This window comes from Coregonus clupeaformis, unplaced genomic scaffold, assembly GCF_020615455.1.
Source record: "Coregonus clupeaformis isolate EN_2021a unplaced genomic scaffold, ASM2061545v1 scaf0527, whole genome shotgun sequence".
Lineage (NCBI taxonomy): Eukaryota > Metazoa > Chordata > Actinopteri > Salmoniformes > Salmonidae > Coregonus > Coregonus clupeaformis.
In genome coordinates, this window is record NW_025533982.1 from 266467 (window position 1) to 284201 (window position 17735).

Below are 17735 nucleotides of genomic sequence, written 5' to 3' on the forward strand. Positions count from 1 at the left end.
TAAGCAAATTGAAGTGGGTCTAGGGTGACAGGTAAGGTGGAGGTGATATGATCCTTAACTAGCCTCTCAAAGCACTTCATGATGACAGACGTGAGTGCTACGGGGCGATAGTCATTCAGTTCAGTTACCTTTGCTTTCGTGGGTACAGCAACAATGGTGGACATCTTGAAGCAAGTGGGGACAGCGGACTGGGATAGGGAGAGATTGAATATGTCCGTAAACACTCCAGCCAGCTGGTCTGCGCATGCTCTGAGGACGGGGCTAGGGATGCCGTCTGGGCCGGACTCCTTGCGAGGGTCTTATGTCTTACTCACGTCGGCCACGGAGAACGAGAGCCCACAGTCCTCGGGAGCGGGCCCCGTCGGTGGCAGTGGGTTATCCTCAAAGCTGGCGAAGAAGGTGTTTTTAGCTTGTCCGGGAGGCGAGCGTCGGTGTCGGCGACGTGGCTGGTTTTCCCTTTTTGTAATCCGTGGCTGTCTGTAGGTCCCTGCCACGTACGTCTCGTGTCTGAGCCGTTTGAATTGACTCGGGGAAGAGGATCAGAGTATAATACACAGATCTATTTCTACGTGTCATATGTTCTACATACACTGACTGGAATATATTTCACCTAGCAGGCGCCAGGCTCGGGGAGGTGTTAGGGAAGAGGATCATGATTCTAGATCCGGGGACGGGAACATGTCCTAACCTTATTAACATGTAATATGCTAACTGCATACCTCAGGTGCTGGCCCCAGCAGACCTGCCCTAGAGGCCGAGCTCAGGGAGGTGTTGGGGAAGAGGATCATGATTCTAGATGGAGGGATGGGCACCATGATCCAGGAGAGGCGATTGGAGGAGGAGCACTTCAGGGGGGAGGAGTTTAAAAACCACACCCACAGCCTGAAGGGCAACAACGACCTGCTGAGCATCACCCAGAGTGACGTAATCTACAACATTCACAAGGTACAGTGATGTAATCTACAACATACACCAGGTACAGTGATGTCATCTACAACATACACAAGGTACAGAGATGTCATCTAAAACATACACAAGGTACAGTGATGTCATCTACAACATACACAAGGTACAGAGATGTCATCTACACCGTACACAAGGTACAGTGATGTCATCTACAATGTACACTACCGATTTAAAAGTTTGGGGTCACTTAGAAATGTCCTTGTTTTCCATGAAAACATACATGAAATGAGTTTCAATAGGAAATACAGCAAAATGAATAGGAAATGTAGTCAATGACAAGGTTAGAAATAATGAATTTTAAGTGAAATAATAATTGTGTCCTTCAAACTTTGCTTTCGTCAAAGAATCCTGCATTTGCAGCAATTACAGCCTTGCAGACCTTTGGCATTCTCGTTGTCAATTTGTTGAGGTAATCTGAAGAGATTTCACCCCATGCTTCCTGAAGCACCTCCCACAAGTTGGATTGGCTTGATGGGCACTTCTTACGTACCATACGGTCAAGCTGCTCCCACAAGATCCGGTGACTGGTTATTGCATAGTTTGGAGCTTTGCTTTGGGTCATTGTCCTGTTGTAGGAGGAAATTGGCTCCAATCAAGTGCCGTCCACAGGGTATGGCATGGCGTTGCAAAATGGAGTGATAGCCTTCCTTCTTCAAGATCCCTTTTACCCTGTATACATTTCCCACTTTACCACCACCAAAGCACCCCCAGACCATCACATTGCCTCCACCATGCTTGACAGATGGCATCAAGCACTCCTCCAGCATCTTTTCATTTGGTCTGCGTCTCACAAATGTTCTTCTTTGTGATCCGAACACCTCAAACTTCGATTCGTCTGTCCATAACACTTTTTTCCAATCTTCCTCTGTCCAGTGTCTGTGTTCTTTTCCCCATCTTAATCTTTTATTTTTATTGGCCAGGCTTTTTCTTTGCAACTCTGCCTAGAAGGTCAGCATCCCGGAGTCGCCTCTTCACTGTTGACGTTGAGACTGGTGTTTTGCGGGTACTATTTAATGAAGCTGCCAGTTGAGGACCTGTGAGGCGTCTGTTTCTCAAACTAGACACTCTAATGTATTTGTCCTCTTGCTCAGTTGTGCACCGGGGCCTCCCACTCCTCTTTCTATTCTGGTTAGAGCCAGTTTGCGCTGTTCTGTGAAGGGAGTAGTACACAGCGTTGTACGAGATCTTCAGTTTCTTGGCAATTTTCGCATGGAATAATCTTCATTTCTCAGAACAAGAATAGACTGATGAGTTTCAGAAGAAAGTTATTTGTTTCTGGCCATTTTGAGCCTGTAATCAAACCCACAATTGCTGATGCTCCAGATACTCAACTAGTCTCAAGAAGGCCAGTTTTATTGCTTCTTTAATCAGCACAACAGTTTTCAGCTGTGCTAACATAATTGCAAAAAGGGTTTTCTAATGATCAATTAGCCTTTTAAAATGATAAACTTGGATTAGCAAACACAACGTGCCATTGGAACACAGGACTGATGGTTGCTGATAATGGGCCTCTGTACGCCTCTGTAGATATTCCATAAAAAAATCAGCCGTTTTCAGTTACAACAGCCATTTACAACATTAACAATGTCTACACTGTATTTCTGATCAATTTAATGTTATTTTAATGGACAAAAAAATTGCTTTTCTTTCGAAAACAAGTACATTTCTAAGTGACCCCAAACTTTTGAACGGTAGCGTACACAAGGGACAGTGATGTCATCTACAACGTACACAAGGTACAGAGATGTCATCTACAATGTACACAAGGTACAGTGATGTCGTCAACAATATACACTGCTCAAAAAAATAAAGGGAACACTTAAACAACGCAATGTAACTCCAAGTCAATCACACTTCTGTGAAATCAAACTGTCCACTTAGGTGCTTTCACTCTAGTGGTAGCATGAGACGGAGTCTACAACCCACACAAGTGGCTCAGGTAGTGCAGCTCATCCAGGATGGCACATCAATGCGAGCTGTGGCAAGAAGGTTTGCTGTGTCTGTCAGCGTAGTGTCCAGAGCATGGAGGCGCTACCAGGAGACAGGCTAGTACATCAGGAGACGTGGAGGAGGCCGTAGGAGGGCAACAACCCAGCAGCAGGACTGCTACCTCCGCCTTTGTGTAAGGAGAAGCAGGAGGAGCACTGCCAGAGCCCTGCAAAATGACCTCCAGCAGGCCACAAATGTGCATGTGTCTGCTCAAACGGTCAGAAACAGACTCCATGAGGGTGGTATGAGGGCCCGACATCCACAGGTGGGGGTTGTGCTTACAGCCCAACACCGTGCAGGACATTTGGCATTTGCCAGAGAACACCAAGATTGGCAAATTCGCCACTGGCGCCCTGTGCTCTTCACAGATGAAAGCAGGTTCACACTGAGCATGTGACAGACGTGACAGAGTCTGGAGACGCCGTGGAGAAGCGTTTCTGCTGCCTGCAACATCCTCCAGCATGACCGGTTTGGCGGTGGGTCAGTTATGGTGTGGGGTGGCATTTTCTTTGGGGGCCGCACAGCCCTCCATGTGCTCGCCAGAGGTAGCCTGACTGCCATTAGGTACCGAGATGAGATCCTCAGACCCCTTGTGAGACCATATGCTAGTGCGGTTGGCCCTGGGTTCCTCCCTAATGCAAGACAATGCTAGACCTCATGTGGCTGGAGTGTGTCAGCAGTTCCTGCAAGAGGAAGGCATTGATGCTATGGACTGGCCCGCCCGTTCCCCAGACCTGAATCCAATTGAGCACATCTGGGACATCGTGTCTCGCTCCATCCGCCAACGCCACGTTGCACCACAGACTGTCAAGGAGTTGGCGGATGCTTTAGTCCAGGTCTGGGAGGAGATCCTTCAGGAGACCATCCGCCACCTCATCAGGAGCATGCCCAGGCGTTGTAGGGAGGTCATACAGGCACGTGGAGGCCACACACACTACTGAGCCTCATTTTGACTTGTTTCAAAGACATTACATCAAAGTTGGGCCTGTAGTGTGGTTTCCACTTTAATTTTGAGGGTGACTCCAAATCCAGACCTCCATGGGTTGATACATTTAATTTCCATTGATAATTTTTGTGTGATTTTGTTGTCAGCACATTCAACTATGTAAAGAAAAAAGTATTTAATAAGATTATTTCATTCATTCAGATCTAGGATGTGTTGTTTAAGTGTTCCCTTTATTTTTTTGAGCAGTATACAAAAGGTACAGTGATGTCATCTACAACATACACAAGGTACAGTGATGTCATCTACAAGGTACACAAGGTACAGTGATGTCATCTACAAGGTACACAAGGTACAGTGATATCATCTACAACATACACAAGGTACAGTGATGTCATCTAAGGTAGAGTGTGCATAACCAAGGTGAAACATCGATGTGCCTTAAGCAAGGCACAATAAGTCGATAAGTCTATAAATAAAAATCTACAACATACACAAGGTACAGTGATGTCATCTACAACATACACAAGGTACAGTGATGTCATCTACAAGGTACACAAGGTACAGTGATGTCATCTACAACGTACACAAGGTACAGTGATGTCATCTACAACATACACAAGGTATAGTGATGTCATCTACAACATACACAAGGTATAGTGATATCATCTACAACATACACAAGGTACAGTGATATCATCTACAACATACACAAGGTACAGTGATGTCATCTACAACATACACAAGGTACAGTGATGTCATCTACAACATACACAAGGTACAGTGATATCATCCACAACATACACAAGGTACAGTGATATCATCCACAACATACACAAGGTACAGTGATGTCATCTACAAGGTATGGTCAGTGGGTTAAAGAGTGATTCAAGTTATCCTAGACAGCAAAAACCTGAGATGTAAAAGTTAGGCTGTTATCAATGCACCTGCCTGTTATGCTACAGTAATAATAACCCTATACTTATTACGGTTGATCTGTTATTGAGACATATTTCTGGTGTTTTTTGTGGGAGATCTAGAGAGAGAGAGATGGACGGACATACAGACAGAAAGACGGGATGAGATGATCTCTCTGTTTGGCAAATACCTGCTGCGTGTGAATAAGCGTTGATGTTCCTCCCTTGTGTTTGTCGGTAGGAATACTTGCTTGCCGGGGCAGACATCATTGAGACCAACACCTTCAGCAGCACCTGCATCGCCCAAGCTGACTACGGACTGGAACATTTGGTAAGACAGCTGGTTAGTGGGTAGTCTGTAGACAGCTGGTTAGTGGGTAGTCTGTAGAGAGCTGGTTAGTGGGTGAGTCTGTATAGAGCTGGTTAGTGGGTAGTCTGTAGAGAGCTGGTTAGTGGGTAGTCTGTAGAGAGCTGGTTAGTGGGTAGTCTGTATACAGCTGGTTAGTGGGTAGTCTGTAGAGAGCTGGTTAGTGGGTAGTCTGTAGGAGAGATGGTTAGTGGGTAGTCTGTAGAGAGCTGGTTAGTGGGTAGTCTGTAGAGAGCTGGTTAATGGGTAGTCTGTAGAGAGCTGGTTAGTGGGTAGTCTGTAGAGAGCTGGTTAGTGGGTAGTCTGTAGAGAGCTGGTTAGTGGGTAGTCTGTAGAGAGCTGGTTAGTGGGTAGTCTGTAGAGAGCTGGTTAGTGGGTAGTCTGTAGAGAGCTGGTTAGTGGGTAGTCTGTAGACAGCTGGTTAGTGGGTAGTCTGTAGAGAGCTGGTTAGTGGGTAGTCTGTATACAGCTGGTTAGTGGGTAGTCTGTAGAGAGATGGTTAGTGGGTAGTCTGTAGACAGCTGGTTAGTGGGTAGTCTGTATACAGCTGGTTAGTGGGTAGTCTGTAGAGAGCTGGTTAGTGGGTAGTCTGTATACAGCTGGTTAGTGGGTAGTCTGTAGAGAGCTGGTTAGTGGGTAGTCTGTATACAGCTGGTTAGTGGGTAGTCTGTAGAGAGCTGGTTAGTGGGTAGTCTGTAGAGAGCTGGTTAGTGGGTAGTCTGTAGAGAGCTGGTTAGTGGGTAGTCTGTATACAGCTGGTTAGTGGGTAGTCTGTAGAGAGATGGTTAGTGGGTAGTCTGTAGACAGCTGGTTAGTGGGTAGTCTGTATACAGCTGGTTAGTGGGTAGTCTGTAGAGAGCTGGTTAGTGGGTAGTCTGTAGAGAGCTGGTTAGTGGGTAGTCTGTAGAGAGCTGGTTAGTGGGTAGTCTGTAGAGAGCTGGTTAGTGGGTAGTCTGTAGAGAGCTGGTTAGTGGGTAGTCTGTAGAGAGCTGGTTAGTGGGTAGTCTGTAGAGAGCTGGTTAGTGGGTAGTCTGTAGACAGCTGGTTAGTGGGTAGTCTGTAGAGAGCTGGTTAGTGGGTAGTCTGTAGAGAGCTGGTTAGTGGGTAGTCTGTAGACAGCTGGTTAGTGGGTAGTCTGTATACAGCTGGTTAGTGGGTAGTCTGTAGAGAGCTGGTTAGTGGGTAGTCTGTATACAGCTGGTTAGTGGGTAGTCTGTAGAGAGCTGGTTAGTGGGTAGTCTGTATACAGCTGGTTAGTGGGTAGTCTGTAGAGAGATGGTTAGTGGGTAGTCTGTAGACAGCTGGTTAGTGGGTAGTCTGTATACAGCTGGTTAGTGGGTAGTCTGTAGAGAGCTGGTTAGTGGGTAGTCTGTAGAGAGCTGGTTAGTGGGTAGTCTGTAGAGAGCTGGTTAGTGGGTAGTCTGTAGACAGCTGGTTGGTGGGTAGTCTGTATACAGCTGGTTAGTGGGTAGTCTGTAGAGAGCTGGTTAGTGGGTAGTCTGTGAGAGAGATGGTTAGTGGGTAGTCTGTAGAGAGCTGGTTAGTGGGTAGTCTGTAGAGAGCTGGTTAGTGGGTAGTCTGTAGAGAGCTGGTTAGTGGGTAGTCTGTAGAGAGCTGGTTAGTGGGTAGTCTGTAGAGAGCTGGTTAGTGGGTAGTCTGTAGAGAGCTGGTTAGTGGGTAGTCTGTAGAGAGCTGGTTAGTGGGTAGTCTGTAGAGAGCTGGTTAGTGGGTAGTCTGTAGAGAGATGGTTAGTGGGTAGTCTGTAGAGAGCTGGTTAGTGGGTAGTCTGTAGAGAGCTGGTTAGTGGGTAGTCTGTAGAGAGCTGGTTAGTGGGTAGTCTGTAGAGAGCTGGTTAGTGGGTAGTCTGTAGAGAGCTGGTTAGTGGGTAGTCTGTAGAGAGCTGGTTAGTGGGTAGTCTGTAGAATAACACTCAGATTACCAATCAAAAGCTATTATCACAACATCGGATCAAATTTAGTCAGTAAGGGATGGGTCGCTAAAGGTGACTTGACTCAATAAATTACTCACTCACTCAGGTTGTTTGACTCACTGATCTTTTCCCAGGCCTATCGAATGAACAAGGTGTCAGCAGAGAATTGTTTGACTCACTGATCTTTTCCCAGGCCTATCGAATGAACAAGGTGTCAGCAGAGAATTGTTTGACTCACTGATCTTTTCCCAGGCCTATCGAATGAACAAGGCATCGGCAGAGAATTGTTTGACTCACTGATCTTTTCCCAGGCCTATCGAATGAACAAGGCGTCAGCAGAGAATTATTTGACTCACTGATCTTTTCCCAGGCCTATCGAATGAACAAGGTGTCGGCAGAGAATTGTTTGACTCACTGATCTTTTCCCAGGCCTATCGAATGAACAAGGTGTCGGCAGAGAATTGTTTGACTCACTGATCTTTTCCCAGGCCTATCGAATGAACAAGGTGTCGGCAGAGAATTGTTTGACTCACTGATCTTTTCCCAGGCCTATCGAATGAACAAGGTGTCAGCAGAGAATTGTTTGACTCACTGATCTTTTCCCAGGCCTATCGAATGAACAAGGTGTCGGCAGAGAATTGTTTGACTCACTGATCTTTTCCCAGGCCTATCGAATGAACAAGGCGTCAGCAGAGAATTATTTGACTCACTGATCTTTTCCCAGGCCTATCGTATGAACAAGGTGTCAGCAGAGAATTGTTTGACTCACTGATCTTTTCCCAGGCCTATCGAATGAACAAGGTGTCAGCAGAGAATTGTTTGACTCACTGATCTTTTCCCAGGCCTATCGAATGAACAAGGCGTCAGCAGAGAATTGTTTGACTCACTGATCTTTTCCCAGGCCTATCGAATGAACAAGGTGTCAGCAGAGAATTGTTTGACTCACTGATCTTTTCCCAGGCCCCTGATCGAATGAACAAGGTGTCAGCAGAGAATTGTTTGACTCACTGATCTTTTCCCAGGCCTATCGAATGAACAAGGTGTCAGCAGAGAATTGTTTGACTCACTGATCTTTTCCCAGGCCTATCGAATGAACAAGGCGTCAGCAGAGAATTATTTGACTCACTGATCTTTTCCCAGGCCTATCGAATGAACAAGGTGTCGGCAGAGAATTGTTTGACTCACTGATCTTTTCCCAGGCCTATCGAATGAACAAGGTGTCGGCAGAGAATTGTTTGACTCACTGATCTTTTCCCAGGCCTATCGAATGAACAAGGTGTCGGCAGAGAATTGTTTGACTCACTGATCTTTTCCCAGGCCTATCGAATGAACAAGGTGTCGGCAGAGAATTGTTTGACTCACTGATCTTTTCCCAGGCCTATCGAATGAACAAGGTGTCAGCAGAGAATTGTTTGACTCACTGATCTTTTCCCAGGCCTATCGAATGAACAAGGTGTCGGCAGAGAATTGTTTGACTCACTGATCTTTTCCCAGGCCTATCGAATGAACAAGGTGTCAGCAGAGATAGCCAGGAAAGCAGCAGATGATGTCACCAACCAGACAGGTCAGCTGATAAAGATAAGAGTATTGTTATTGGAGGAAAAAATAATAATAATTTCACATTGACAACATTGTGTGTAATATATGTATTTTACATGTTTTTTTAATTCACAAATATTTTATTTTATTTTTTATTACCAGGTTGTAAAAGATACGTGGCGGGCGCTATGGGCCCCACCAATAAAACCCTGTCAGTGTCCCCCTCCGTGGAAAGACCTGACTTCAGGAACGTCAGTAAGAGAACAGCTCGTTGTTTCATCCCTCATTTTCTTTATTCCCCTTTTTTTTAAACTGGTGTCACGGCAAACTGTCAGTCTGTCAGCTGTCACTACAGATCTACGGTATGTAGCTGTCTTAACTGTCACCCTATCAGGGTCTCTCTCTAAGGCCTCTCAGGTGAGTCTTGATAAACCATTGCTGACCTCCAGAGTTGACAGTGCTATCTCTGATGGTGTACTATCTCTGATGGTGTACTATCTCTGATGGTGTGCTATCTCTGATGGTGTCACCACGGTGAGTGCTTCTGTTTCCTCCCCCCTTAGCCTTTGATGAGCTGGCTGACGCCTACACTGAGCAGGTCCGGGGCCTGTTGGATGGAGGAGCGGATATTATCATGGTGGAGACCATCTTTGACACGGCCAACGCCAAGGTAGACCTTCCTTACTCACTTTGACAGTCGTCTAGTTTGTATCAGTATGATTCTAGTTTTACATACGATTCCGTACAATTTAGCTCAGCTGGTAGAGCACGGCGCTTGTAACGCCAAGGTAGTGGGTTCGATCCCCGGGACCACCCGTACACACAACATTTTATGCACGCATGACTGTAAGTCGCTTTGGATAAAAGCGTCTGCTAAATGGGCATATTATTATTATTATTATTATTATTATTATCGTAATCAATGTGTCAATTCTGATCTTGTCATAAAAGGCAGCACTGTTTGCGATCGACAAACTGTTTGAAGAGAGCTACGAACCAAGACCTATATTTGTAAGTATGAATTCTGTCTTTCGTCAGTATATCTCTTCGCTCAATGCCAATAAATGTTCAGTCCCTCACTAGAGAGGAGTTCATGTTCCTATATTGTGCGGAGCTGCTAGATTGTTTTGATTGATTGATTGATTGATTGATTTTGCCGTGCTGCCAGATCTCCGGGACCATAGTGAACAGGAGTAGGGCGGTGGCCGTATTACAGCCATACCGGCAGTCACGAGTCACGAGGCACCAATCAAATTCCCTGTGACTGTCGGTCACGGTAATTCCATCCAAAACTGTGCAAATGAATGACGCTGATGTGTAGCCTACCAAACTTGCTAAAATGGCCTGGTACTCAGGCCTCTATTGTCCCTCTAATCCAGGGTTGTGAAACGCATTCCACGGAGGGCCGAGTGTCTGCTGGTTTTCGGTTTTTCCTTTCAATTAAGACTTAGACAACCAGGTGAGGGGAGTTCCTTACTAAGACCTAGACAACCAGGTGAGGGGAGTTCCTCACTAAGACCTAGACAACCAGGTGAGGGGAGTTCCTTACTAAGACCTAGACAACCAGGTGAGGGGAGTTCCTTACTAAGACCTAGACAACCAGGTGAGGGGAATTCCTTACTAATTAGTGACCTCAAATTAATCAATCAAGGCCAAGGGAGGAGGAAGACCGTTCTCTAAACACTTCATGATTTGAATAATCTGAAGGATTAGGACAAATGGAGATGGGAGTTAGAGCTCCCCCCCCCCAAAAGCCCCGGACCCAATATGCATAAATACATTCCGAAAGGACCTAAAGGACCGCCGGTCCGGTCCGAGTGAAGGAAGCAGCAGAAAAGCCAATTGTTTTGCTACGTTATTAAACCGGAGCCATGGAGAAAGGGAGAGAGAGGCACAGCGAGCAGCTGTAGGCTGCTAAGGTGCAGAGGCCGCGTGGTGTGGGGATGGATGATTAAGACATGGGAGGCTCGGAGCACAGAGGGGAGACCACAACCACTGATATCTCCGGCTAGACTAACCACAACCACTGATATCTCCCGCTAGACTAACCACAACCGCTGATATCTCCCGCTAGACTAACCACAACCACTGATATCTCCCGCTAGACTAACCACAACCACTGATATCTCCCGCTAGACTAACCACAACCGCTGATATCTCCCGCTAGACTAACCACAACCACTGATATCTCCCGCTAGACTAACCACAACCACTGATATCTCCCGCTAGACTAACCACAACCACTGATATCTCCCGCTAGACTAACCACAACCACTGATATCTCCCCGCTAGACTAACCACAACCGCTGATATCTCCCGCTAGACTGACCACAACCACTGATATCTCCCGCTAGACTAACCACAACCACTGATAGCTCCCGCTAGACTAACCCACAACCACTGATATCTCCGGCTAGACTAACCACAACCACTGATATCTCCCGCTAGACTAACCACAACCACTGTTTCTCCCGCTAGACTAACCACAACCTCTGATATCTCCCGCTAGACTAACCACAACCGCTGATATCTCCCGCTAGACTAACCACAACCGCTGATATCTCCCGCTAGACTAACCACAACCGCTGATATCTCCCGCTAGACTAACCACAACCGCTGATATCTCCTGCTAGACTAACCACAACCACTGTTATCTCCCGCTAGACTAACCACAACCACTGATATCTCCCGCTAGACTAACCACAACCACTGATATCTCCCGCTAGACTAACCACAACCACTGTTATCTCCGGCTAGACTAACCACAACCACTGTTATCTCCGGCTAGACTAACCACAACCACTGATATCTCCCGCTAGACTAACCACAACCACTGTTATCTCCCGCTAGACTGACCACAACCACTGATATCTCCCGCTAGACTAACCACAACCACTGATATCTCCCGTTAGACTAACCACAACCACTGATATCTCCCGCTAGACTAACCACAACCACTGATATCTCCCGCTAGACTAACCACAACCACTGATATCTCCAGCTAGACTAACCACAACCACTGATATCTCCCGTTAGACTAACCACAACCACTGATATCTCCCGCTAGACTAACCACAACCACTGATATCTCCCGCTAGACTAACCACAACCACTGTTATCTCCCGCTAGACTGACCACAACCACTGATATCGCCCGCTAGACTGACCACAACCACTGATATCTCCGGCTAGACTGACCACAACCACTGATAGCTCCCGCTAGACTAACCACAACCCCTGTTATCTCCCGCTAGACTAACCACAACCACTGATAGCTCCCGCTAGACTAACCACAACCACTGATAGCTCCCGCTAGACTAACCACAACCACTGATAGCTCCCGCTAGACTAACCACAACCACTGATATCTCCCGCTAGACTAACCACAACCACTGATATCTCCCGCTAGACTAACCACAATCACTGATAGCTCCCGCTAGACTAACCACAATCACTGATAGCTCCCGCTAGACTAACCACAATCACTGATAGCTCCCGCTAGACTAACCACAACCCCTGATATCTCCCGCTAGACTAACCACAACCCCTGATATCTCCCGCTAGACTAACCACAACCACTGATATCTCCCGCTAGACTGACCACAACCACTGATATCTCCCGCTAGACTAACCACAACCACTGATATCTCCCGCTAGACTAACCACAACCGCTGATATCTCCCGCTAGACTAACCACAACCGCTGATATCTCCCGCTAGACTAACTTGTTGCTAGTCATTTATCATCCCATCTGATTACATAGTACCTGTCTTGACAGCATCACACTGAGAAGCAGGCTAACTAGGCTAATTGAGGCTAGCCACAGTCTTACTCTGCTTCTGACTGTGCTACAGTTAGCTACACATTTCTTTCTCATTTCACTTTTAATTCTGTCATTTTAATTCCATCTTCCATTGATTAGATATCTCCTAACTTGCTTTGCCACACAAGCAGAGCAGCAATGCAATTGTCTCTCTCTCTCCGAGGGAAGTGCAAGGATCAGAGCGCATGCCTTTATTTTGTGACTTTTTCCAAATCATTAATATACACTGAACAAAAATATATAAACGGAACATGCAACAATTTCAAAGATTTTACTGAGTTACAGTTCATGTAAGGAAAGAAGTCAATTGAAATACATTCATTAGGCCCTAATCTATGGATTTCACCTGACTGGGAATACAGATATGCATCTGTTGGTCACAGATACCTTTAAAAAAAGGTAGGGGCGTGGATCAGAAAACCAGTCGGTATCTGGTGTGACCACCATTCGCCTCATATAGCGTGACACATCTCCTTCGCATAGAGTTGATCAGTCTGTTGATTGTGGCCTTTGGAATGTTCTCCCACTCTCTTCAATGGCTGTGCGAAGTTGCTGGATATTGGCGGGAACTGGAACGCGCTGTCATACATGTCGATCCAGAGCATCCCAAACATGCTCAATGGGTGACATGTCTGGTGAGTATGAAGGCCAGGGAAGAACTGGGAAATGTTCAGCTTCCAGGAATTGTGTACAGATCCTTGCGACATGGGGCTGTGCATTATCATGCTGAAACATAAGGTGATGAATGGCACAACAATGGGCCTCAGGATCTCGTCACGGTATCTCTGTGCATTCATATTGCCATCGATAAAATGCTATTGTTTGTTGTCCGTAGCTTATGCCTGCCCCATACCATAACCTCACCGCCACCATGGGGCACTCTGTTCACAACGTTGACATCAGCAAACCACTCGCCCACACAACGCCATACACGCCGTCTGCCATCTGCCCAGTACAGTTGAAACCGGGATTCATCGGTGAAGAGCATTTGTCCACTGACTTTGGTTACGACGCCAAACTGCAGTCAGGTCAAGACCCTGGTGAGGACGACGAGCACGCAGATGAGCCAGTCAGGTCAAGACCCTGGTGAGGACGACGAGCACGCAGATGAGCCAGTCAGGTCAAGACCCTGGTGAGGACGACGAGCACGCAGATGAGCCAGTCAGGTCAAGACCCTGGTGAGGACGACGTGCACGCAGATGAGCCAGTCAGGTCCAGACCCTGGTGAGGACGACGAGCACGCAGATGAGCCAGTCAGGTCCAGACCCTGGTGAGGACGACGAGCACGCAGATGAGCCAGTCAGGTCCAGACCCTGGTGAGGACGACGAGCACGCAGATGAGCCAGTCAGGTCCAGACCCTGGTGAGGACGACGAGCACGCAGATGAGCCAGTCAGGTCCAGACCCTGGTGAGGACGACGAGCACGCAGATGAGCCAGTCAGGTCAAGACCCTGGTGAGGACGACGTGCACGCAGATGAGCCAGTCAGGTCCAGACCCTGGTGAGGACGACGAGCACGCAGATGAGCCAGTCAGGTCAAGACCCTGGTGAGGACGACGAGCACGCAGATGAGCCAGTCAGGTCAAGACCCTGGTGAGGACGACGAGCACGCAGATGAGCCAGTCAGGTCCAGACCCTGGTGAGGACGACGAGCACGCAGATGAGCCAGTCAGGTCCAGACCCTGGTGAGGACGACGAGCACGCAGATGAGCCAGTCAGGTCAAGACCCTGGTGAGGACGACGAGCACGCAGATGAGCCAGTCAGGTCCAGACCCTGGTGAGGACGACGAGCACGCAGATGAGCCAGTCAGGTCAAGACCCTGGTGAGGACGACGAGCACGCAGATGAGCCAGTCAGGTCCAGACCCTGGTGAGGACGACGAGCAGATGAGCCAGTCAGGTCAAGACCCTGGTGAGGACGACGAGCAGATGAGCCAGTCAGGTCCAGACCCTGGTGAGGACGACGAGCAGATGAGCCAGTCAGGTCCAGACCCTGGTGAGGACGACGAGCAGATGAGCCAGTCAGGTCCAGACCCTGGTGAGGACGACGAGCAGATGAGCCAGTCAGGTCCAGACCCTGGGTGAGGACGACGAGCACGCAGATGAGCCAGTCAGGTCCAGACCCTGGTGAGGACGACGAGCAGATGAGCCAGTCAGGTCCAGACCCTGGTGAGGACGACGAGCAGATGAGCCAGTCAGGTCCAGACCCTGGTGAGGACGACGAGCAGATGAGCCAGTCAGGTCAAGACCCTGGTGAGGACGACGAGCAGATGAGCCAGTCAGGTCCAGACCCTGGTGAGGACGACGAGCAGATGAGCCAGTCAGGTCCAGACCCTGGTGAGGACGACGAGCAGATGAGCCAGTCAGGTCCAGACCCTGGTGAGGACGACGAGCAGATGAGCCAGTCAGGTCCAGACCCTGGTGAGGACGACGAGCAGATGAGCCAGTCAGGTCCAGACCCTGGTGAGGACGACGAGCACGCAGATGAGCCAGTCAGGTCCAGACCCTGGTGAGGACGACGAGCACGCAGATGAGCCAGTCAGGTCCAGACCCTGGTGAGGACGACGAGCACGCAGATGAGCCAGTCGGGTCCAGACCCTGGTGAGGACGACGAGCAGATGAGCCAGTCAGGTCCAGACCCTGGTGAGGACGACGAGCAGATGAGCCAGTCAGGTCAAGACCCTGGTGAGGACGACGAGCAGATGAGCCAGTCAGGTCCAGACCCTGGTGAGGACGACGAGCAGATGAGCCAGTCAGGTCCAGACCCTGGTGAGGACGACGAGCAGATGAGCCAGTCAGGTCCAGACCCTGGTGAGGACGACGAGCAGATGAGCCAGTCAGGTCCAGACCCTGGTGAGGACGACGAGCAGATGAGCCAGTCAGGTCCAGACCCTGGTGAGGACGACGAGCACGCAGATGAGCCAGTCAGGTCCAGACCCTGGTGAGGACGACGAGCACGCAGATGAGCCAGTCAGGTCCAGACCCTGGTGAGGACGACGAGCACGCAGATGAGCCAGTCAGGTCCAGACCCTGGTGAGGACGACGAGCAGATGAGCCAGTCAGGTCACGACCCTGGTGAGGACGACGAGCAGATGAGCCAGTCAGGTCATGACCCTGGTGAGGACGACGAGCAGATGAGCCAGTCAGGTCATGACCCTGGTGAGGACGACGAGCAGATGAGCTTCCCTGAGACGGTTTGTGTTGAAATTCTTCAGTTGTGCAAAACCCCAGTTTCATCAGCTGTCCGGGTGGCTGGTCTCAGACGATCCCGCAGGTGAAGAAGCTGGATGTGGAGGTCCAGGGCTGGCGTGGTTACACGTGGTCTGGGGTTGTGAGGCCGGTTGGACGTACTGCCAAATTCTCTAAAATGACGTTGGAGGCAGTTTATGGTAGAGACATTAACATTAAATTATCTGGCAACAGCTCTGGTGGACATTCCTGCATTCAGCATGCCAATTGCATGCTCCTCAAAACTTGAGACATCTGTGGCATTGTGTTGTGTGACAAAACTGCACATTTTATAGTGGCCTTTGTCCCCAGCACAAGGTGCACCTTTGTAATGATCATGCTGTTTATTCAGCTCTTGATATGCCACACCTGGTCAGGTGGCTGGATTATCATAGCAACAGGGATGTAAACAAATTTGGGGCACAAAATGTGAGAGAAATAAGCTTTTTGTGCATATGGAAAATTTCTGGGATGTTTTATTTCAGCTCATGAAACATGGGACCAACATTTTTACATGTTGCGTTTATATATATATATGTTCAGTATAGATTTGCATCATGCAGCCATTATGTTTTGATTTCTACATTTACCAGTTTAATAGGCCTATCACAACTAAATAAATCATGGATTTTATTGTGATGTTGTAAGCTATTATTAAATGCATTTAATAAACTTTTTTCTCCAATGGCATCAGCAGCTTGTATGTGTGGAAGGCCAGAGACGCTAAACATGTTTGTTAATTAACGGTCAATTACCGTGAGACCGGCAGTCATTTGCATGACAATTACCTGCTGACATAATTGCATGACAGCCATAGCCTTAGACAGGATGGTTGTACTCTCTCAGGACAGATTGATTGTGCTTCTAGATATCTGGCACCATAGTGGACAGGAGTGGCGTACTCTCTCAGGACAGATTGATTGTGCTTCTAGACATCTGGCACCATAGTGGACAGGAGTGGGCGTACTCTCTCAGGACAGATTGATTTTGCTTCTAGATATCTGGCACCATAGTGGACAGGAGTGGGCGTACTCTCTCAGGACAGATTGATTTTCCTTCTAGATATCTGGCACCATAGTGGACAGGAGTGGGCGTTCTCTCTCAGGACAGATTGATTTTCCTTCTAGATATCTGGCACCATAGTGGACAGGAGTGGGCAGCATACTCTCTCAGGACAGATTGATTTTGCTTCTAGATATCTGGCACCGTAGTGGACAGGGAGTGGGTTGTACTCTCTCAGGACAGATTGATTTTGCTTCTAGATATCTGGCACCATAGTGGACAGGAGGGCGACTCTCAGGACAGATTGATTTTGCTTCTAGATATCTGGCACCATAGTGGACAGGAGTGGGCGTACTCTCTCAGGACAGATTGATTTTGCTTCTAGATATCAGGCACCATAGTGGACAGGAGTGGGCGTACTCTCTCAGGACAGACAGGAGAGGCCTTCGTCATCAGTGTGTCCCATGCCAAACCTCTCTGGTGAGTCACTACATTCTGCTTCAGGACTTCAATACTACCTTGTTGTTGTAGACTTCCACATATTTGTCCTCAAGTTTATTGCTATTTTATATTCAAATAAACTTCAGATCTGCTGGAGAGACTAATGGAATCTACAACATTAAAGCGGAATGTCCTGTTTTTCAAATGATACTGTGTCTTATTCTGACCTCCCATAAGACTGTGCCTCAATAGACTGATAAACAGTGTGTTCATCTCTTCCAGTATCGGTCTTAACTGTGCCTTGGGAGCCACTGAGATGAGGCCTTTCATTCAAGCTATTGGGAAATGCACCACTGCTCACGTCTTGTGCTACCCCAATGCAGGTAACCAGCGCCCATCCATCCCAACTTACCCAGCAACTTAGCATCTAGCTAGCTAACCTTTTGTGTTCACAACCACCGTCTGCCATTTTCACACCCTCTGCTTGTTCCAGGTCTCCCCAATACCTTTGGGGGATACGATGAGACCCCAGAGTTGACAGCCTCACATTTAAAGGTAAACTTATCGATTTTATAGCTGGTCTTCTCAATGAA

General features: G+C 48.1%; 1 protein-coding gene across 1 annotated transcript in view; it reads left to right on the top strand.

Moving 5' to 3' along the window:
- Window positions 1-267: 267 nt before the first annotated feature.
- LOC121578450 (methionine synthase) overlaps window positions 268-17735 on the top strand; it is a 47990-nt gene continuing 30522 nt past the window's right edge. The window contains 10 exon segments of the mRNA XM_045215819.1: window positions 268-370; window positions 725-945; window positions 5057-5146; window positions 8607-8676; window positions 8814-8906; window positions 9215-9321; window positions 9603-9662; window positions 17087-17181; window positions 17425-17525; window positions 17636-17697. Of these exon segments, the coding sequence (XP_045071754.1) occupies window positions 268-370; window positions 725-945; window positions 5057-5146; window positions 8607-8676; window positions 8814-8906; window positions 9215-9321; window positions 9603-9662; window positions 17087-17181; window positions 17425-17525; window positions 17636-17697 (1002 nt within the window).